The following is a 22,093-nucleotide window of genomic DNA, read 5'->3' as shown; positions in this document are numbered from 1 at the left end:
CAAAACTGTACGCTTTATGTTAAAAAGCCAATTACTTCTGTTCTGGTACTTCTCACAGAAAGTAACAGTTTCAACTGTAAACCAGCATCCCACTTCCTTCCTGTTCAGTTCTCCACTTATTGTAATGGCTTTCAGAAGTTGGACAAAAAGCCTGATCTAATTCATCAAGCTCAACATAAAGAATGCTACAAGAAATTGATTGTAAAAGAGTGTAATAGAGCAGGCTCTTCTTAGGATGGCCAAAATGCATACTTGTGTACCATGGCTAATTTCACAAAGCACAAGTATCTCACAAATACGGCTGTGACAGATACTCATTCCCCAACACCATCACCCTAACTTGACCTAACAAACTCCTTGCAGTTTTGGAATTTATCACAAAGACATAGTTGGTACACTACAATACTCATACAGGACTTTTATTAAAAGTTCTCAAGTTGCCTAATGTAATTTGCTAACTGATATTAAAGAGGTTGGGAGAATTTTGGAATGAAACTTCAATTTAATAAATGGAAATGCATGACCATACTGCCCCCCATTAGAGCTTGTGTATTTCTAACAATGAAAAGCAAATAATAAAACAATCACTCAAAAGGAAATTAAAATACAAAGAAAGTCACTGATGTTTACAGAGCTAGTAAAACGACACTAATTAAAAGTGTACTTGAAAGGCACTTTCCTGTGGCTTGGCACAGACTATTAAAAAGACACAGTCCTTCCAATTTAACTAAAAGTCACCTCAGAATAACCAATAAAAGACTGATCATCATCTAACCACGAGAAACACTCAAATAATTGTTTATATTTGTCCTCAGTTACCTTTTCATAAAAATATGTACTTTCTTTGTTATTCCTTTCTTTGTTATTTTCTTTTGGTTGTAAAATGGTCAGGTAAAGGCCTGATCTTAAAAAAAAATCTGCTCATCTTTTACATAAGAATTATCTGAAATACCAAACCCCTTGGATTCTAAGATTTCTGGAAAGCCTGCTTAGCTAGGTAAGGACAGAAAGACAAGCTGTAACAAGATTTAGTAAACCTGTCTTCAGACAGAAGTAGTAAGATGAGTTTATCTGTCAGCTTCTTACAACATCACCATCCAATTTCCTCCAGGAACTTAAAACCGAGTAAATCCTCCAGTAAAAGCATGCTGTTATGACCTGATGTTCCTAATAAATTCATGGAGCTGTTTTGGGGTTGTCCCATTAAGTAAAAAGGCAGTAGAGTAACTGCAATTTTTTGGTTAAAATTGATCTTCAGAAGGCGTGTTACTTTGGAAATTAAAATCGATACGTTGGTCAATGGTTTAATTTATGAATTATGAATAATTCAAAAGTAAGTTATATTAAAAGTTCAATTATGCAGGAGGTCTAGGCTCTAGAAACTAAGAATTTGCAAGCAAAAATGAATTACCAGCAGAAGAGAAGAGAAGAAGGAAGAAGCAGCTGAAATAAGGTGATGGGTTGCCAGGGAGGAAAGAGTAATGAGCAGTGAAGCTAAAAACAAAAGGAAGCCTAGAGGGGAGAAAAGGAAGACTGTTAAGGGAGAAGAAGGAAATAAGCTTATTACTAAGCAAGTTACAAGTCATTGTCAGGAGAAATATTAAAAGAATATCTGAAGCTAAAATAAGCCAATGAAAAAAAAAAAAAAAAGAGTACAGTAATTCACTCAGATACCAGGTCAGAAATAAAAGGGGATAGAAGTACTTTCTATATGTTAATGAGAATAATTTTTATAAACACTATCACAATTGTGAATTATTAAAATATAGTTTCAGAAATTGAAACACCTCTCTTGGCAGCAAGAGCTAATGTTGGAAGCATCAGAAATCAAGTCAAAAATAAGACTCAGTTTTATTTTTTACACCTCTAAGCTTTGCAGTCAATCAATGTATCAAGCTGCTTCAGTGCCTGCACAACCGCAGCATAATAGAGGATTAACACTTAACATACATCTTCAACTGCTACAGGAAGAGTGCTAATATGCACAGGAACATCAAGAAAGAAGGTACTGACGTACAATATTACTTTATATTGCATCAAACAAATTCCGAAAGAAAAGAATTTGAAGAACCAGTGCAAAAGAAAGCCTTTTAAATAATACTTTTTTTGAAATAAAAAATGACCTACTGCTGATGACAATGGTGAAGCAATGGGAAAACAACTACATGAAATAACCAGTCCACTAGTTAGAACATGCTAATTGTGATGACCCTGTCTCAGGCATGTAGAACAGAGGGTGGGTAAGCCCCAAATAAAACTGAATTCTATTTTTCTATTTGGACTGATGTGTAGAAAATGTATGAAGTGCACTTACCTATTAACGCTATCATTTGCTGCTTGTATGCTGCTGTCTATTTGCAGAACTGTTTTATAATCAACGTATGCCTGTCGATACCGCTCCATGGACTCGTATGCCATTGCTCGTCGTAGGAGAGGCTTAAGGGAAAATGCCTGAAGCTCCAGAGCTCTGGAGAAAACAGAAGTATGTGGTGTTGAAACAGAACAATGTAAATAACAACAGTAAGAGTATTTTATGAGATAGACATCTCTATGGAACAATTCTGTGATTTCAGTTGGGTCATACAGTAACATAAACCTGAAAAACACACTTGGGTGGTTTATTATTAATACTGTTAATTTTAATAAATGAGATGCAGTTATGTAGTTGTTAGTGTTTTTACTACAGCTTACTCCGCTTAAATCCATATCTTCCTTCTGCAGAACCAATGTTTTCCTGGTGATGTGGTCATGTCTAGATCATAGAGAATGGCTTGGATTGGAAGGGATCTTAAAGATCTGTGGGGTCAAGTATATGGTGCTTTTACCTACACAATTTTCAATTCTTCCTTACGCAGAAGTATGCATGTAAAAAAATGGATTTAATAAAACATGAACGCACCCCCGTCTTCAGCTATTAAGTTTGTGCCTGTGTTTTGTCGATTGGTGCCTGTTCAACAGTGAACTCAGACCCCGATACGCTGCAATCAGAACTTCCGAACACCATGTGCTTTTCCAGCAAAGTGACAAAGCAGCCCACAAAGGCTTTAAAGATTACCTTTTATTAATCAATGTTTCTTGCTATTCAGACAAAAAGAAACTGAAATACTGAAATTAGGATGAGTCTAGGCAATTAGATTTCAAAGAATCATGAGGTAATTCAGGTTCAGAGCTCCCTAGCCCAACCTTCTGCTAAAGGTCACCTTTGAGATCAGAAAGTAGCTCACAGGTTTATCCGGTCAGGCCTTGAAAACCGCCAAGGAAATTTCTGCACAGCCTCTCTGGGCAGCCTGTCACAATGCCCCTCTGTCCCCATGGGGAAAAGTTGTTTGTTTGTTTTTCCCCCTAACATGCAGTCAAAACCTCTTGGGTTTGTTTTCACCTGTTGCCACTTGTCCACCCACAATGTCCTGCCAGAAAGAGCCAGGCTCCATCTTCTGGACAATCTCCTCACAGGCTGCTGCTAGGACCTCTTGAAGCCATTCTTGAAGCTGAACAAACCCAGTTTCCTTAGTTTTTCCAGGGAAGTGCTCCGGAGCCCATAGCCTCCTCAGCACCACTTCACTGACCTCACTCCAGCTGATCAGTATCTTTCTTGTACTGGGAAAGCCAGAAACCAACACAATATCATAGATGTTACCTATCAAATGCTGACTGATTACAAGGGGATAATCACTTCCCTCAATCTACGGGCTATACTCCTCTTTATATGGCCCAAGATGCTGTTGGCCTTTTTTGCTCTTAGTTTTTTTGCCATCACTCCTCCATTAACAATAAAGAAACAATGATTTCTAGAACAAATATTTCCATTTCATAAGCATTTCCAGCACTCCATTTCTCCTTATTTTGCTGAATGCATTTGCAAAATACAACAGCATGACATCACAGCCGTTAAAAAACCTCTGCAAAAGTGCTTCACGTTGTGTAACACAGACAAAAATTAACACAATTTCCAGGTTCCTAAAACTGAGGAAGAAGAAAAAAAACAAACACACAAATATACTCAGGGACTGAAGACACTGCTTGAAGAATAGCGTCAGTGGGAATGGAAAACTCCCTTTCCATGGCAGACTATGAAGAAACAACTTATATACACTCTACAATTAGCTTAAAGGAGGCGCTAGCGAGGTGGGACTGGTCTCTCCTCCCAAGCACCAAGCAATAGGACAATAGGAAACAGCCTTAAGTTGTGCCAGGGGAGGTTTAGGTAGGATATTAGGGAAAATATCTTCACTGTGAAGCATTGGAACAGACTGCCCAGGGAAGTGGTCAACTCACCACCCCTGGAGGTCTTTGAAAAAACTTGGAGAGCTTAGTGACAAGGTTTAATACAGGTCTTGGCAGTGCTAGGTTAAAGGTTGGACCAGATGATCTTCGAGGTCTCTTCCAACATAAATCATTCTATTCTATGATAATTCAGTCATGAACCAAGCAATACCAGTACACCAGAGAAAAGAAATCTAGCACATAGGAGCCCTATTTCACTCTCTGTAGCAAGAAACACAAGCACCTCGAATCAGTCTTGAGTCAGAGATGTCCAACAAAGGGTTTTTTGACAAACTTCTAAGCCCTAAGTAGCTAAAACTTAATAAACATTCAATAATTTTTATACTTTCTGTATCACAAATGTAAGCACTAAGCCATTTTTTACTTTGATGATATCAAGTAACCTCTTCATAGATTATCCCTTTTGTTGTGTTGTCTAGAGTAAATCTAATCGACATTGCCTAATTTCTGCGTTTGAAGTTTTGCGGTTCTACCTCCCAGTCTCTACATTCTTTCTACCTCTGTTGTGCTCACTAAGCATTACGGGTCCTCATGGATCCAGAAAATATGCATGAGATTAAGAATACTATGTAAGTAATACGAAAACTAAGCTTCTAATCACTAAGAATGAAAAAAAAAAAAAAACAACAAACCTTTGTATTACTGACTTTGGCTGAAGTCTTACATACTAGAAACCTCCTGAATTGAAGAATGTCATGGCACGTAAGTATGCCAGCTTGTCTCATCAGCAAGCTGTCTATGATCCTGCATCTACTTTAACGGAATACTGATTGCCAGTCAATTTTCTCAGACAACATTTTCAGAAATCTTTTTTTGTCAGGCAGAATTTGTAATGTAAGTCAAATATTCAGTTAGTATAAAGTTACATACATAGTTTAGTTTTTTTTTTTTTTTAATAGTTGGGTTCGACTATATTAATAAAATAAAAAAAAGAAAACAGATTTCTGACCATCTGGGCTCCTCTCTGGCCCTTTAAGCCTCAGTCTTACTACTGCTATGTAAGAAAATATAGCAAAAGACATCTGGAAATACACCAGTAATTTAGTTGAAGGCAGTGTCAGGAAGTTACTGAAGATGTCTAATCTTTCACGCCTGTGTCCTTAAAAGCCACTATAAGCAGAAGGATTTTAGCTCTATTCCTTAACAACTGTAATCACTGTTCCTAAATATGCTGAGTTTATATTAAAAAACCAAGCACACAGAACACACATATATTCACCACACAGATGCCTGAAAGTAATTTCCAACACTATGATAAGCACTTGGTTTAACAAATTTTTTACATGTAGGTTACCATAGAGCATTACTGAAGTAAGCCTGCTTTTATTATAAAGATTTTAAGCTTTCTACGCATATTTGTGAATATGATAAGTCTAACAACTGCCTTCACACAGTAAGAAAGCAAACTAAAACTTATTCTTTCCCTAGGTTTCATGTGATTGTTTTCATAAATGAAAAATAAAAGTATCTGTCATGCAGGCAGGGCTTCCAAGTGCAATAACAAGATATCACTTACAGTGTTTAATCATCATCAGGAATGTTGTTGCTCTACATAGGAGGTTGCAATTTACCTGTTACAATCCTGAATGCAGTCACTGCAGTTGCCTTCTTTGAGGTAACACGCTGCTCTGTTCGCGTACAAGATACTTAAACCATCTGGAATTTGTTCCCCTAAAAGAAGTTACAATTAAAATCAAAGACCACTCTAAAACAACATTAGAGAATTAAAGTAGCTGCATAGAGCAAGTTGTACCGCAGTGATGCAGTTTGCTGATGCAAAGCTGTAAGGAGCTTTCCTTTATCATGTCACTGAGAATATGGAGTTATTCAGACATAAAGAAATGCAAACATCTCTGTCTCAAGGAAGTTAAAAGATTACTTCACTCATCTTCCTACATTTTGTATTGCATGAATTGGCGCCTGCTGCCAATGACGAAGTAATACGGCACAGTAACTCCTGCCAAAAATCCAGGGATAGGCTCGGTGACTTCACCTCTAGCTCCCTTAAACCACCTACATAAGCTTTAAGTAGAAGGTATCGCACTCACCTAGACCGACGACGTGTTCAATGGCTTCGGAGTACCTGAGCACAGCTTCTGCGAACTGTCCCCCCTTGAACAACTCGTTTCCTTCCCTCTTCAGTTCCGCTGCAGCCGGCGGCAGCGAGGTGGCCGCGTCCCCGTGCGCCCCGGGGGGCTGCCGCGCTGCGGGGCTCCCCCTCGCCCCTTCTCCATCCGAGTAGCCATCGGCTTCGCCTTCACCTTGCTGCTGCTCCGGCCTCTGCTCGCCTTCCTCGGCCGTGCCCTTGAGGTCGGCGGGGTCCCTGCGCCGCTCCTTGCCCTCGGCCTTGGCGCCCTGCGCCTTCCTCTGCGCGCTGCCCATGGCGGCCGGGCCGGCTGCCTGCCGGCGCCCTGCGGGGAGCCAAGGGGCGGCTGAGGCGCGGCGCCCCGCCCCGCCCCGCCCGCCTCACGCCGCGCCTCACGGAGGGGGGGGGAGAGAAGTTGAGGATTTGGGGCAAAACCACCACATGGGAACTTAAAGAAGTTTAATTCGCGTTAGTAATGAGGGAACCGAGTTAAAATGGAAGGGCTGTCAATAATCTTGGGCACTCTGAAAGGAATATTTGAAGCGGATTTGTGGAATGGGTGACATCTTTCACTGAAAATGAATTCTCAGATGTTCGAGGTATTTCTCCTTCAGAAGCATGGCACAAAAATAACGATGGCACAAGGAAAAGCAAAATAGCACAGAATCACAGAGTCATCTAGGCTGAAGAGACCTCCAAGATCACCAAGTCCAACCTCTGACCTAACACTAACCAGTCCTCCACTAAACCATATCACTGAGCTCTACATCTTTTGAAGTCCTCCAGGGATGGTGACTCCACCACTTCCCTGGGCAGCCTGTTCCAGTGCCTCACAACCCTTTCAGTAAAGAAGTTCTTCCTAACATCCAGCCTAAACCTCCCCTGGCACAACTTTAGCCCATTCCCCCTCATCCTGTCACCAGGCACGTGGGAGAACAGGCCAACCCCCACCTCGCTACAGCCTCCCTTGAGGTACCTGTAGAGAGCGATAAGGTTGCCCCTGAGCCTCCTCTTCTCCAGGCTGAACAAGCCCAGCTCCCTCAGCCGCTCCTCGTAGGACTTGTTCTCCAGGCCCCTCACCAGCTTCGTCGCCCTTCTCTGGACTTGCTCAAGCACCTCCATGTCCTTCTGGTGACAGGGACATGGTGAGGGGCCAAAAGCTGAACACAGTACTTGAGATACAGCCTCAGCAGAGCCGAGTACAGGGGGACGATCACTTCCCTGGCCCTGCTGACCACACTGTTTCTTATACAAGCCAGGATGCTGTTGGCCTTCTTGGCCACCTGAGCACACTGCCAAGCAGCTTTCTAACCACTCTTCTCCCAGCTCACAGAATCACAGGGGTTGGAAGGAATATCTGGGGCTCATCAAGTCCAACCCCCTGCTAAAAGCAGGTTCCCTACAGCAGGTTGAGCAGGAAGATGTCTGGGGGGCCTTGAGTATCTCCAGAGCAGGAGCCTCCACAACCTCTCAGGGCAGCCTGTTCCAGTGCTCTGTCACCCTCGCTGTAAAGAAGTTCTTACACACGTGCGTGTGGAACCTCCTGCGTTCCAGTTTTTGGCTGGTGCCTCTTGCCCTACAGCTGCACACCGCTGAGAAGAGCCTGGCCCCAAAGTTCAGTTCACAACGAATTCATCTATGATGAAGTCAGGTTCCAATGCTTTAACTGCCCTGGCATAGCTATATTTGAAGGCAACTGGAACGGTCCAAATCTCCAGAGATTAATGTTTAATAATTCTGCATTTTTTTTTTCCTATCACACACGGCCAGTAAATCTGATTTGGATTGCATGTTCTTGGTTTGTACCCAAATTTTTTGAAACCAGAATATATAATGAACAGATTTCTTAAATAATTCCAATCTCTGACTGCTGCAGTGCAGTAGTAAAGAATGAAAAAGGACTTACTGATCAACATTAATGCTGACACGGTAACTGAGGGGTTTTCTTAACTTCAAGAAATTCATTACAAATTAAATTCTAGAGTTAATTTTCAATGCTGTTTATTTTAACATGATCTGATTTCTCATATTGCAAGCTTTCAATAGAGCCTAAAAGCTACAGTGGGTTGGGCCCTGTTGTGCTAGACATTACACCAATCAATTATAAATGAGAGCTCCTTCTTCACAGAATTTACAATTCTAAAAAATTAAAAATAGAAAATGAAAAAGCACACGGGAAGGAGGATCAAGGAATACAGAATAAGTATGGCAATGGGTAACAAGGTGGCCAAATGTCCTCCTACAAGACCCCATCAATAAGGCTTGTAACCATAAGGAGAACAGAGAGAGTGACTTATTCATGGCCACAGTGTCAAAGAAACTTTCTATTACAGTAAAAGTCTGGTCACAGATTACTACAAATTAAGATTTGGGTAGATGCATATTCATATATGGCATAAAGGCCAAGTGAGAGAGTATACAGAGCTGCTGCCACTAAGTATCAAGAAACAGAGAACATCTCCATTATATTAGAGGCTCAGTGGTAGAGGAGAGCATAAAGCTATGCCAAAAATACATCAGCAAGCACAACTAATCATTTGAGTAGGAGAAAGCTCTAATCATCTCCTACCCAATATGTGTTGTTCCTAAACAAATCAGAAACTTCAAAATGCAAATCTAAGACCTTACTCACTGTTTCCTGGGAAAAGCCATGACATTAACACGTATGTTGAAGAACTATCTGTAGCATCAAATCTGTTATTTCACATGGAATAATTCAAGAAGAAGTGAAAATAAGAACCCAGTCCATTACATTTAAAAAAAAAATAAAAAATTGTCCAGGTCCTTCTGGATGGCATCCTTTGACCTGGACAGGCTGGAAAGCTGGACAGAGAGGAACCTCATGAAACTCAACAAAGCCAAGTGCAGGGTCCTGCACCTAGAGAGGAATAACCCTGTACACCATTACAGGCTGCTGGAAAGCAGCTCTGTGGAGAAAGACCTGGGGGTCCTGGTGGACAGTAGGTTGTCCATGAGCCAGCCACGTGCCCTTGAGGCCAAGAAGGGCAACGAGATCCTGGGTTGCATTAGGGAGAGCATTGCCAGCAGGTCAAGGGAGGTGATCCTGTTCCTATGCTCAGCCCTGGTGAGGCCATACCTGGAGTATTGTGTCCAGCTCTGGGACTTCCAGTAAAAGAAGGAAAGAGCACGTCCAGAGAAGGGATACTAAGATGATTAGGGGTCTGGAGCATCTGTCATACGAGGAGAGGCTGAGAGCAGGGAGGGCGCGAAGAAGATGCAGCCAGAGTCTTTTCAGTGGTGCCCAGTGACAGGATGAGAGGCAACTGGCACAAACTGAAACACAGAAGTTCTAGCTGATTATGAGAAAACCCTTCTATACTGTGAGGGTGATGGAGCACTGGCATAAGTTAGCCCAGAGAGGCTGGGGAGTCTCTCCTTCTTTGGAGACATTCAAATCCTGCCTCAGTGTGATACTGTGCAATGTGCTCTAGGTGGAGGGGGGGGTGGACTAGATGATCTTCAGAGGTAATGAATCTGGTACTATGAAGTAGAAAACAGACTGATAAAAAAATAATCACAAAATAATTCTCTGTAAACAACTTTTGTGGCATCAAGTAAGTTTAATACCACACAGGAAGTGAAACTAGAAGACTACGATGCTTAGTCTGCTTATTGCTGTTCACAGAGCATATTACATTTATTTAACAGCTGAATTTACTTTGTTTCCAGATATACTTTAAAACCCACAGTAATCTATGAAGATGCTTGCCTCCTAAATCTTAAAAATACTTACGTATATCACATGAACACCTTACGCTGATGGCAGTTGACAATCTTCCCTACGTTTAAAAGCCTAACCTTTCATCACATGAATGGGAGTCTTCCTGTGGAGCTAAAACGCACTTAGTCATCTGAATGCTCCCAATGGCAAGCAACCCCCATATTACCTATATGTAATGTTAGGGACACGATCCATCCTTTCCTCCAGGGTATTAGCTGAGAAGACTTTTTGCTGAGGAGACTTAGTGGAAACCTACTGGTTTTGAAAAATGTATTTTGCCTAAACTCTTGTGCAAACAATGCATTACTAAATCACACATTTAGAGACTAATATTCACAATTAAGTGGAACATCTTGATTACTGGAAAACCAGACTGATTTTAATTTCCAGACAAAGAACTAAGGTCTTTTACATAGACCATGGAAAACACAAAAGCCACAGCTGTCTGTGGCCAAATTACTTTAAGAAAAAACAAACAACAGAAAGAGGGAAAGGGTGGAAATCAACCCTAGGATGTTGTTCTGTGGCAGGCTGGAGTCTAGACATGCAGCTGAACCCAAAAGCAAGCCTCAGAAATTTCTGCTACCCCACTTCCTCCTGAAGTCATGCATTCTGATTAAGCCAGCAGTTTCATCTCAGCAGTCTTGCAGTTAATCACACACTAATACAGGAACAGGAGCTGAACTTCAACTGCTTGTGAGTTGTGAACAGTACAAGAATTACAGGTTGTTTATCTCTAATATATACTTTCAGTGCATGCAGATGACATCATATTAAAAAACAAAACAAAAACAAACTTAGAACTGTTTTCAACAAAACAACAACAAAAAATCAAGTGCTACTTGATCAGTTTTAGGCCCTTTGATCCAATTAAGAGGAAAAATGCAGAAGAAAAAAAATGATGGTAGGAAGGAAGGAGAGTTGTACAAGGGAAAATCTAAGGAACACAGGATGTTCTCTAATCTCAGAATATTCATGGGGTCCTTCATCAAAGGAAAGGTATAAAATTATACAGAACACAGGGAGGAAGGTGACTTTTAGCAACATTTTTCCATGTGCATTTGTTATACCTTTCTTGGAAATATTTCAAAAAGTGTCTAACAAAATTGGATTCTAGACTTCCTATTCAGATCCACTTTAAGTAGTGAATGTAGAGAGATCTGGACAGATTCGAGAGCTGGGCAGTCGCCAGGAGGGCCAACCGTATCCTGGGGTGCATCAAACATGGCATCGCTAGGCAGTTGAGAGAAGTGACTGTCCCACTCTGCACTGGCGCAGCCTCACCTCAAGCACTGTGTGCAGTTCTGGGCACCACAGTACAAAAAGGATGTGAAACCACTGGAGAGTGTTCAGAGAAAGGCTACTAAGATGGTGAAGGGCTTAGAGGGGAAGATGTGTGAGGAGCGGCTGAGGACACTTGGCCTGTTCAGCCTGGAAAAGAGGAGGCTGAGGGGAGACCTCATCACAGTTTACAGCTTTCTCGCGAGGGGGAGTGGAGGGCCAGCTGACTATCTATTCTCTTTAGTAACCAGCGATAGGACCCAAGAGAATGGTGTCAAACTGCAACAGGGAGGGTTCACACTGGATATCAGGAGATGTTCATCACCAAGAGGGATGTCATTCACTGGAACAGGCTCCCCAGGGATGCAGCCACGGCACCAAGCCTGTCTGAATTTAAGAAGCGTTTGGACTATGCTCTTAGTCATACGGTCTGAATTTTTGAGTAGACCTGTATAGTGCCAGGAGTTGGACTCGATGATCCTTATGGTTCCCTTCCAACTCAGGTATTCTATGATTCTATGTATTTTTAGTCTTCAAACAGGAAATTATTTGCAAGCAAGTATGGATGAATTTTGTGAATAAAGATTATAATATCAAAGGCAACAATTTTTTCTTCAGCTTAAAATTAAACAGGAAATGACATGACATTACCTTTATCTCCACTACTTCTTCCACATTCCTCTGCATTTTCTCCTCTTTCTTCACTACTTTCAGAGTCCTCTATCTCTTCAATAAGTATTCTTCTTCCTTTGCCTTCAGTCTTAGAGACAGGTTTTAAACCTTTCAGTTTCTTTTCCGTCTCTAGCAGATTTTTCTGCAATAGAGAAATAAACAGTGGTAGCAGAAGCCTTTTTTTATACGTATATAAATTGTAATTTATGCCCAGAAAGTACACTCTGTTAAATAATACATAAGGTCCTGAATATAGAATCATCCAGATAAATGTTACCAATACAAAAAAGAGAAAATAAACGTGACTTTTCCAAGAGTCAGTATGAAAATCAAGATTAACGCTCGATTTCTTTATTAGAAACTTAATTAGAAGATACCACACAAATAAATACATTCCTTTCTTTGCTTAAGCATAGATAAATAAATAGAAGTAGATTGTATTATTGTGATATCCAGCATGGTCTAGTCAGAAGAGACCCATGGCAAACAGGCTCTTTCCAGAATTTCTGAAAAAGCCCAAAAACAGTTTATCAAAATTTACGCTATCAAGAACTCAGCATCTGATAGATATTTGATGGACTAATGTAAATGATTGAACTAGAACCAAAAGAGACAACAATTTCTTAGCAGTGTAGCAGAAGGACACTGTTGAATAATGAAAAGCTTTGCTCCTCATGTAAGAACTGCAAATTAGATAATCAGACAGCCTCTCATTTCCATAAACGTTTTTGGATGAATCAAAGAAATGCTCCACCTGCACTTCATGCTTTCAGAACAGAGTAAGACACACCCAATATTACGCTCTATTCTGTTTTGTATTCAGTGCTGTATGAGGAAGTGCCATTTCAGTACTCACTTCAACAAGCAAAAGTTAAAGACAGGAAGAAGCAAAGATTCATGTGGAAAAGTACAATGAAAAACTCCAGTTACTGACAAGCACATAAATCAGTGACTCTGCATATAAACCTTCACTCTGCATGTGTTCCATGTATTTTTAAGTAGCTCAAGAGGGTTTTGAGGATCCTTCAAGCAGAGTAACTCAAAAAAACCCGCTGTCACCTATAGATGTCTCAGCCAAGGCAATAAAGCTGACATGGATAAGGACAGACATTTGCTTTCAGCAACAGCAGCACTGTACTCAGCGAACGTACTGATGTATTTGGATTCCCAGAAGAGTGTACTCACAATGAGTATCGTATATCTGGTATTCTAAGAAGTCTCAGCATAGCCTTTGCACAAAAACTTTTGTGGAGACAGACTCAGTACAGACTCAGAAGCTAGTGGATCAGTCTTGTAAAGGTGAAAAGAAACAAAAGTGCCCTTTCAGAAGGCAAATCTAGAGAGATGCATTCGAAAAGAAAAAGAGAAAAAAGCAGGCAGGTTGATTCCTTGGTTGACACGAACTCCAGAACTATTCTGGACAGGAATTTAGCTGCAAAACACCCCAATGGGCATGAATGCAGTACGTGGTGGACTAGATGTGGACCTCCCTAGCTTTTCTGGTGCAAGCAATAGCAGTATTGGATCAAGTAATTCCACAGAAAGAAGTACTAATCAGTAAGCTGCTAGCAGCTTAAAGTGTGCCAACAATAAGAGCTAAATGGAATTCACATGATGAGGCAATTGCACAGCATCCAGGAATCACATGTTATAAAATTGGGGGGTAGCAGTATGATAGACTCCTAATTAACAGGTGAAGAGCAGTTTAGTATCAAAACTGCCTAGTGCTGAAGATCCTCAGGACAGGTAGCGTCCAAATTTAAGGACTGGGTTCTAAGCCACAAAACACCCTTGAGAAAATACCAATGAAATGATACAAACCAATCTTTTCCTACAAGGACCACATCCTGACCTTGAGTTTTCAAAGAAAGCATCGTATTTCTTAGGTCCAGAACTGACCTAGAAGGGTCCATATTCATAAGAGGGTACGCAAGGTTTTTCAAAGAATCCAAGGATCATAGGATGGCTTGGCTTGGAGGGATCTTAAAGATCATCTAGTTCAAACCCCAGCCATGGGTGAGGACACCTCCCACTAGAGCAAGTTGCTCAGAGCTCCATCCAGCCTGACCTCAAACGCTTCCAGGGATGGGGCATCCATCTGGCATCTCCTTTGATTTTTTCTTGTGAATTGCGTGTCAAACTTCAAATACTCCTATCCCAGTGGATCTTTTTGACAAAAATTTCCAAGTAACTTTGATTAACCAATGAATTAATACTGTGAGCACGTTCAGCAGCTAAATTTTAGGCACCTAAATTACTTTAATACAGAAGACTTCAGTGCCTACAGGTTCTAACAATACAGTAGCAAATAGAATATTTGATCACATTCAGGTACCTAATTTCCATCACAAGCTGCTAAGTGGTCTTTGGAAACTGACCACTGGCACCGTAGATCGATCATGTCCTCAGAACGCATATTCAAATCAAACAATATAAATGGTATGCACTTTATTCTACAGCTGCTTACAACCTTCTTCTAGTCGTCTGTGGGTCACGTGTCTTTACCTTAGCTATAGCGTTTTCTGGTTCAATGCACAACACTTTGTTCAGATCCTCTATAGCAGTCTCATAATTCTTCAGCTGATTGTTAACAGTGGCACGGCGCATCAGAGCTACAAAGGAACAGAGTATTGTATATACTTTAAAAGCATTAAGTGGATAACCAGGCTATTTTTCTAGACATAATGAAGTGTAAATTTTTTAAGATTCTGAGTTTACTTCATAATGACTCTATATTACTAATTACTGTTCTCTTGATTGTTTTTAATGATGCAATTTCACTTGCTGAGATAGCAATCATGACTCGTAAAAAGCACCCCCTCATATTTTTCCAGTTTGTCTGCTCCTCACATGCAAATACTGTATTCAGGCTGTATTCAAGCCTTTGTCTTCAGAAATGATTAAATCAGCAACTTTCATTGTTTACAGGTTGCTTGTAAGGTGATTAATACTTCAGTATTGTCATTATCTAAACAACGTGTTGCACAAACACAAGAGCAGTTATTGTCATCATATAAAAAAAATGAGTTGCTCCATGCTTCTGCTTAAGAATAGCCATTAATTTCCCCCTTCTTCATACTTGGAACTGATCTAAAGCTCAGTGAGATCAAGAACGTGAATGAATATGAACCATTTTATTTGCTAAACTAATATATAAAGGCACATTTATGTTAAACTTCACCTTTTACGTTGCCAGGTTCCATATCTAACACCTTCTCACAATCCTGCAAAGCACTGTCCCAGTCCTGAAGTTTTATTTCTGCTTGAGCTTTGTTATTGTATGCAGCTGCAGTGGGTAGTACTGATATACTCCTGAAAAAAATGACCATGATGCATCGTTAGAAAGCCTGAATGTAGAATCATAGAATCATTAAGGCTGGAAAAGACCTCTAAGATCATCTAGACCAACTGTCCACCTACCACCAATAACACCCAATAAACCACGTCCCTAAGCACCACATCTGTTCTTTCCTTAAAGACCTCCAGGGAAGACGACTCCACCATTTCCCTGGGCAACCTGTTCAAATGCCTAACCATTCTCAGCGAAGAAATTTTTCCTAATATCCAACCTGAACCTCCCCTGGAGCAACTTGAGGCCATTCCCTCTTGTCCTATCACTTGGTGCCTGGGAGAAGAGGCCAACCCTCACATCACCACAACCTCCTTTCAGATAATTGTGGATAGCAATAAGGTCTCCCCTGAGCCTCCTCTTATTTTTGTCAACCTGCCCTTGAATCTCAATGGTTTTGAAAGATCTGAGTAACTTTGTGACACCTGCAAATTGTCCTATCACTATTCATCCACTTCTTCCTGACAAATAAAAATTAGTATCAGGATGCAACAGTGCTTTAAGTATTCTCCTGTAAAACCTTTTTGCACTGTTGACAATAATCTAATTATCCCTATTGCTCTAAAAATAACGTTCACAAGTAACAATAATTAAAATAAAAGAATACAATAGTATTTACTCACCGAGTGTAATATGTCACCGCTTCCACGTAATCTCCACTGGCAAAAGCTTCGTTGCCCTTTTCTTTTTCACGAGTAGCAATAAAGATCTTCTCTTTCTTTGTCATGCCTAGAAAAAAAATAATTATACATCACAACAATTAATAACTTGCACAGATGCAATCACAACATTGTCAGCTAAAATACTTTGAATGTCATATTATTTAAATTACTTTTAAAACAACATGTATTATTAAAAGACATTTTTTATTACATTTTCTATAATAAAAAACTGAATTATTTTGATATGCACACAGTTCAGAATGTAAGATGAAAGAGGTTACCCCACCATTAAATTATAATAGTGGAAGTGTGCTTTGTATTTTTACCTGGCTCTCTCAACCCCAATGCAACAAATATTTTAACTGAATTATTAACAGATTTATTTTTTTTTAAAATATGGCTTCACTCTCAGTTGACCTCGTAAGAACTTTTTTAATCTCTAGGTGCCAAAAAATATAGGCAATTTTACCTCAATAATTTACTTCTTCAATTTAGATTCACACTCTATAACACAGTATTACAGTTAAAGAAAAAAATGTTTCTAAGGCATTACCAGTTGTATCTATTTTCTTTTCAATTAGAGGTAGACTTGGCCTATTAAAGAATCTTGATTTTGAGTTATTTTCTTCACCTTCTTCATCAATTTTAGAACACTCCTTTTCCACGTCAAACCTTAAATTAATAAAAATGACAAATACAATAATGTTGCACAGTAAAAGTCCTCTACTAGTAGAAAGGTATGCTTTCTATTTCCATTTTAAACTAAAGGTAAGCAGGCATAAAGTCAGTGTTCAATTATCCATGACTAGTTAGGAAAAAATAAAGCTTAGCGTTATCTCCTTTCCTCATGTTATTTTTTCCATTTCTCCTGCATATATATTACCGCTCCTTTTCTCATCCCTTCTGCTCAAAAACAAACAAACAAAAGAGTCTACCTCCCCTCTTCAACCATCTCCAACAAAAGACAGGTGAAATTTATGGAATTGTATCTTCAGGTTCGATTCCACTTCTATCAGATGCTGGTATTAACCTTTGTTAGAAATACTGAAGAAATGTCTTTGAATTGATTAATAGTGTAATTTGAGAGAAATTTGAAAAACAATCTAGGACACTTCCAAGATTACTATGAAACAGCTTTTGAAAACAGTGTATAGGAATTTATATTGAATAAATATTGCAGCTATAATCCTATTAAAAATATAGGGTAATAACCAATTCCTACACTAAACTTTTCTGTTTATGACAATGAAACACAGCCTTTGCTTTTCACAATAGTATTCTCACTAGAACAGATTCCACATCATTGTTTAAGGAGCTAGAGGTAAGCCACTAGCACAAAAAACAGAAGAATGCATTTTGCCCCTTCCACAGTCAATATTTGTCATCCAACTGGGAAGGGTAATATGCCACCATTACATTATTTAAATAAATAAATAAATATATATATATATATATAAATTGAGCTATTTTTAATTCTTTTTTTTTTTTTTAAATGTACCTCCATAGACTTGTATCTTAGATGCTGGAAAAAAAAAATATTTTCTGTTGACTTGTTATATTTCACAACACTTGAGCAAAAAAATACAAGGTAACTTGTTTTCAGTTAGCAGCACCACAATGCATCATTTGATGTTTAACAGAATGTTTATTATGAAAAACGTAAGTTTCACTGAATTATTATAATTCCCTGAAAAGTTACTACTATGTTTCTCAAAAATACTTAAACAACAACAGCAGCCTTCCCCCCCCAGTAGTGTTCCATTATAGAATAAATAAATGAGTTAATAAAAAAAATAAAGGGCTTAACATACTTGTCCCATTCGCTGTAATCCCGTGGTATGTTTTTCTTGCTTCTTTGTTTATTTTGTAATTTTTCATTCTGAAAGAGAAACAACCAGCCTGTAAGACAATTTTCAAAAGAGAAAATTCACAGCCTTTTTTTATTTCTGCAATACATATCCGCACTAATTAACACTGTTCATGACTAATTTCAGCATAGTCTTGAAAATTTTATCTTGCTTTAAAGAACATCTTTATGTATTTGATGGACCATTGTAATCTAAGTCTCACACTTTCTCTCCACTACCCTGTTACGTGTCACAGAGGTGCTGGATAAAACTTTCAGATAGAAGAGACTGCTCTTCCTAATTAGTATTTTGTGTTGCTTTGAACCACCCTTTCAATACAGCAACAAACTCTACTTACTCTTGGAAAACCCCAGCCTTGTAACGCGATGTTTAACACCAAGATTGAATCAGTAACCTCATTTTAGCCTTGTCCTTCCCAGGAGAATGCAATGCACAGATTCTGACAGCCCCTGAAGCCCTCTGAACAAACTTAAAATAAAAATTTGGTTTGACTTCTTCTAGTGTCTGTACTTATTTGACACACCAATCAAGCTAATTTCCAAGACGATTTATTCTCATTCTAGGTTTTAGACAATTTATACTGCAACAATCAGTCCCAATAACTGACTTAACTGATTTGTATCACAATCCAGCTCCTATCCTAATGTATATGGGATGTATTTCCATAGCCACCACCTCTGGCATCTCTTCCATCTCTGTCATCAGACTATGTTTCTGATAATGTCCCTCCCTGCTTGTTTACTTCAATAATATTCAGCAGCAAGGTGTGGTTCCAAACAGGTATTCCACAGTTGTACAGCCAGTTCAAAATATTTCTTTTTACTCTTTGCTGGCCGTTCAGCCCTCCTCTTACCTTGCAATCCATCTCTCACCAAGTTAGACCAGGGTAATTTCTTGTAGGATTGCACACTTACAATTATCCGGGTTCAAACAAACAATTTAATAGATACCACAGTGCAACCCCTAAATATTTGTATCAGTGCAAGTGAGCATGCGATAAACTGAACCAAAGAAACAAACAGGAACTTCTTAAACTAGCTTTACCAGTGGTGACACTGTTGCAAGGAAACACTTCTGAAGTTGAATATAAACACCTCAATTTACATAATGCAAATGTGACCCTTCCTATAAACACCTACAGCTATCCATAATGTTAGGTTACATAAGCTTTTGCAGTATTCGACTTGAGAATTACACTTAATGCTCTCAGTCATTCAAGAAGCTAGACAAAATGACACACATTTAGTGATTAATGCATGTTTGGAGGAGGTAACTCCTAAATATGGCTTCTTGGAATATTACATCATTGCATATGTATCCTGGGGTATATTACAAACTTTGTAATTTTTAAAATACCAAATCTCTTTTCAAACCAGAAGCCCTTAATTTGAATGAGCACAAAAAAAGATGAAACTCTCAGAAGAACATTTATAAAGTAACTACACAAACTTGAACACATCCTTTCATGGAATAAGGCAGAAACATTGACTCAAAATTTCAAAAATCCTTAATATTCTAGGTCTCATATTCTTGGGACCACTGTAACCAAATTGTGGCTCCAATGGAGTAAGGAATTTCTCAATGAGTAATATTTCAGAGCATCTCATTCAAGAGGCTTTCATGAAAAAGCTACATTTGCATGCTGTATTAACTTTTCATTGGTACTTGGTATTACAGGCGGTGAACAAAAACAAAACAAACAAAAAAAAAGAACAACCCTCTGCCCTTGTCATGTTTCTTGCCAAATTGCATGGATCCCAAAGCGTTTGAAGCCCAGCGAGTTATTTCTGGATCAAAAAACGAAGTACAGACTGGATTTAGTTCAGATGACAAACAATTTGGCCTTGGTTCTCCTCTGGATCCCATACTAACACATCATTATTCTGTGTCAACTAACCAGTATTCTTTTTCAATTTGGAGCATCCAAAATAATGAGGGCTATATAGATAACATCACAGAGCAGTTTCATAAAATAGAACTTGGAATATGAGTTGCATGCCATGGACTGTAGCCCACTGTGTCTGGCAAAGGAACCTATGTCTGCTGAAATCTCATCCGTACAATATTTTGGAATTGAGTATTTCTAAACCCATGCTTCCAGGACTTGCTTTAGTTCTGTCCTGGAAAAAGGGAGGCAGTAAAATTGATTAAGCAATATGGACAGTTAGAAACAGAAATACTCTAGCTGTCTCCCCAGTCCTCTTATTCTACAGTATAGTTGTAACCTCAAAATCCTAGGCAGTGTGAAATGAAAACCAGGGTATTAAGAAACTTCCATATTGTGTAAAAAAGAGGAAGTTTTACATGAAGTATTTATCTATTCATTGATAAGCTTCTTCTATCTATTCATTTATTCTGCTTCACTGAAGTTCCTGGAGTTTTTATGCACCACATCAGATACACAGTCTCCAATCAAATGGAAGGGTTTGTGGATTTCTTTCTGGCAAAGAGGATTAATTTATCATACCAAATTTATACTTGACATCACATTGCAAAGTTATGCGATGCTAGTGTAAAAGATAGTTACAGACCTAAATGATTAACAAATTATGTTTAAAAATTACTACCTTGCCCATAGCTTTATTAAATAGAAAAAAAAAAATTCAAAATATGAATCTGCTTTTTTGAAATTTTATTATACAGGTGCCTTAGTGTGCAGTATAGAAAAAGCCTCTTTTTATTCAGTATTGATCTAGTAATAGTGTAACTGCACTGCTACATAAAAAGACTGAATTCTAAAACACAATTTCAGGCCTCTCTTTTCTCTTCCAGGAAAGGTTACAATTATTTCAGGGTTAGTCTTCATTGACAGAAGGAATGAAAATCATACCACAAGTAACACATAAAACTGTATCTGGGTTTCCTTGGTAATAACACTAATACCTAAACCTTGTATAGAGAATAAAAGTAATAAAAACTTAGAATAATTGAATCTTTTAGGTTGGAAAAGACCTCTAAGATCATCCAGTTCAACCTTTAACCTAGCACTGCTAAGTCCACCATTAAACCACGTCACAAAGCTTTACAAGTTTTTTTTTGAAAACCTCCAGGGATGGTGACTCAACCGTTTCCCTGGGCAGTCTGTTCCACGACTTCACAACTCTTTCAATGAAGAAGTTTTTCCTAATATCCAACCTGAACCTTCCCTGGCACAACTTGAGGTCATTCCCTTGTCTTATGACCTGGTGCTTGGGAGAAGAGACCAACACCTCACTATAGCCTCCTTTAAGGTAATCGTAGAGTGTGATATGGTCTCCCTGAGCCTCCAAGCTAAACCACCCCGGCTCCCTCAGCTGCTCCTTGTAAGACTTGCTTTCTAGACCCTTCACCAGCTTTCTTGTCCTTTGGACGTGCTGCAGCACCTCGATGTCCTTCTTGTAGCGAGGGGCACAAAACTGAACACAGTACTCGAGGTGCAGCCTCACCAGAGCCAAGTACAGGGGGACGATCACCTCCCTAGCCCTGCTGGCCACACTATTTCTGATACAAGCCAGGATGCTGTTGGCCTTCTTGACCACCCGAGCACACTGCTGGCTCATATTCAACCAGCTATGGACCAATACCCCCAGGTCCCTTTCCACTGGGCAGCTTTCCAGTTCCTCTTCCCCCAGCCTGTAGCATTGAAGTAAGTCTGCAGACTCACTGAGGGTGCACTCAATTCCCTCATCCAAATCATCAATAAAGATATTAAACAGGATGGGTCCCAATACCAAGCCCTGGGGACACCATCCAGTATTTAGCCCAACAAAGCATACACCTGTCCAAGCAGCCAGTTTCTCTTTGTATATTATATATGGCAATACCTTTGCATTCTCCATTATCTTGGTCTGGTGTTTAAATACTGGCTGACAGTAAGAAGTAGTTTGTGACAATATAGGAACACAAATCAGGCATTTACTAAAACATAGGAATTCAAACCAGTAATTTGAATGTGTTACTTTAACAATTAAGAAATATCACATGCTCCATAAGGATCTGTTCTAATTTAAATTTCTAACTTCCAAAAAGAAAAATGCTTCAGTGAATTTGTTGTGACAGTGTCCCAGAATTACAAACGGAACAGCGGGGATCAGACTGAAACCATTCATAGTAACATCTGACAATTCAAAAAAAATCCCATTCCCACACCTACTTTTCTGTCAATCCCTC

General features: G+C 39.3%; 1 protein-coding gene across 1 annotated transcript in view; it reads right to left on the bottom strand.

Annotated features, from left to right (window-relative positions):
* Nucleotides 1-22,093, bottom strand: part of SPAG1 (sperm associated antigen 1) — a gene marked incomplete at its 5' end in the record, with an annotated part of 38,773 nt that overhangs the window by 12,630 nt on the left and 4,050 nt on the right. Inside the window, 9 exons of the mRNA XM_084281691.1 lie at nucleotides 2,315-2,467; nucleotides 5,856-5,955; nucleotides 6,333-6,695; nucleotides 12,045-12,207; nucleotides 14,571-14,677; nucleotides 15,247-15,377; nucleotides 16,038-16,143; nucleotides 16,630-16,748; nucleotides 17,888-17,955. Coding sequence (XP_084137817.1) covers nucleotides 2,315-2,467; nucleotides 5,856-5,955; nucleotides 6,333-6,695; nucleotides 12,045-12,207; nucleotides 14,571-14,677; nucleotides 15,247-15,377; nucleotides 16,038-16,143; nucleotides 16,630-16,748; nucleotides 17,888-17,955 — 1,310 coding nt within the window. The remainder of the gene's footprint in view (nucleotides 1-2,314; nucleotides 2,468-5,855; nucleotides 5,956-6,332; nucleotides 6,696-12,044; nucleotides 12,208-14,570; nucleotides 14,678-15,246; nucleotides 15,378-16,037; nucleotides 16,144-16,629; nucleotides 16,749-17,887; nucleotides 17,956-22,093) is intronic.

The sequence above is a fragment of the Netta rufina genome (assembly GCF_964035555.1).
Source record: "Netta rufina genome assembly, chromosome: 2".
Taxonomy (NCBI): Eukaryota; Metazoa; Chordata; class Aves; order Anseriformes; family Anatidae; genus Netta; species Netta rufina.
The sequence above is the reverse complement of the archived record's forward strand: the minus strand, read 5'-3'. Positions and strand labels throughout refer to the sequence as shown.